Source organism: Aplysia californica, unplaced genomic scaffold, assembly GCF_000002075.1.
Source record: "Aplysia californica isolate F4 #8 unplaced genomic scaffold, AplCal3.0 scaffold00178, whole genome shotgun sequence".
Taxonomy (NCBI): domain Eukaryota; kingdom Metazoa; phylum Mollusca; class Gastropoda; order Aplysiida; family Aplysiidae; genus Aplysia; species Aplysia californica.
The window spans coordinates 237,632-238,634 of NW_004797448.1; the positions used below are offsets into that span (position 1 = coordinate 237,632).

Consider the following 1,003-nt stretch of genomic DNA (forward strand, 5'->3'; position numbering starts at 1 on the left):
GGGGGGTGTAGTGGGTTGTAGTTTTTTCAATCCCGTGTCCCTGTTTTGAGTGCCACGTTAGTATCAAACCATCAGTGACTACTGTTACATTGTTAGTGAGTAGGTGCAGCAACATTTCAATATTTCAATAGATCTATAAGAGAATGTGAAGACTTATGATGAGGTCGATTTGGTAGTGTTTGATTTTTAATTTATTAGTGGGTTTTCTCAAGCTTTTGTCGCTTATTCCAGCACCCCCAGGCTGTTCTGGGAGGTATGTGTGGGGAGGGGGTGGGGGAGGAGGGAGGGGGAGTGAGACACATACCCCTTTCCCACTCTCCTTGCCAAAAGTTGTCCTTGTTAGTTAACTTGCTCGGTTGTCCTTTGTTTTTTGTTTCTTGTGTTTCATTGAAACAGCTCCCTAAAGGTTTGTTGAGAATATTCTTGACAACATGCATTGATTGTAATATCATTGTAATCATCATCATCATGATCATGATGATCATCATCATCAAAATCATCATCATCATCAAAATCATCATCATCATCATTATTATCATTATTATCATCGTTATTATTTATATATGCAAATATTATCCTTTCCCCCTCCTCGTTGTGTGTGTAGACAAGCTCTCTGTGCAATGCCACAATCTCGGTGTTTGGACGGGAGCTGTGCCTTCACACCAAGGGAGACAGCACCAACTCCTACACCCAGGCCGTGCACGTATGTGAGCACATGGGGGGACAGCTGCCCGAGGCGCTCACCGGGAACCACACGGCCGCCATCACTGCTCTCTTCCCGGACCGTGAGTCCTGTAGTTCTTTCAAGAGGAAAAATTGCGTTTCGTAAAAAAAAAAAAAAAAGGCTGTTACTTTCTGTCATTTAATGAGAAAAAAAATTGACTATTTAATGTGCCACAGCTTTCTAGATACGATGCTAGGCAGACACGTTTTGGCCTAACTTTGAAAGTGATGTTCGTCGCATTTTGTCGGAAAACTGTTCACATTACACACACACACACAC

General features: G+C 42.6%; 1 protein-coding gene across 1 annotated transcript in view; it reads left to right on the top strand.

The window, feature by feature from the left end:
* Positions 1–785, top strand: part of LOC101846962 — a gene marked incomplete at its 3' end in the record, with an annotated part of 1,615 nt that extends 830 nt beyond the window's left edge. Inside the window, 1 exon segment of the mRNA XM_013082501.2 lies at positions 605–785. Coding sequence (XP_012937955.2) covers positions 605–785 — 181 coding nt within the window.
* Positions 786–1,003: the final 218 nt, after the last annotated feature.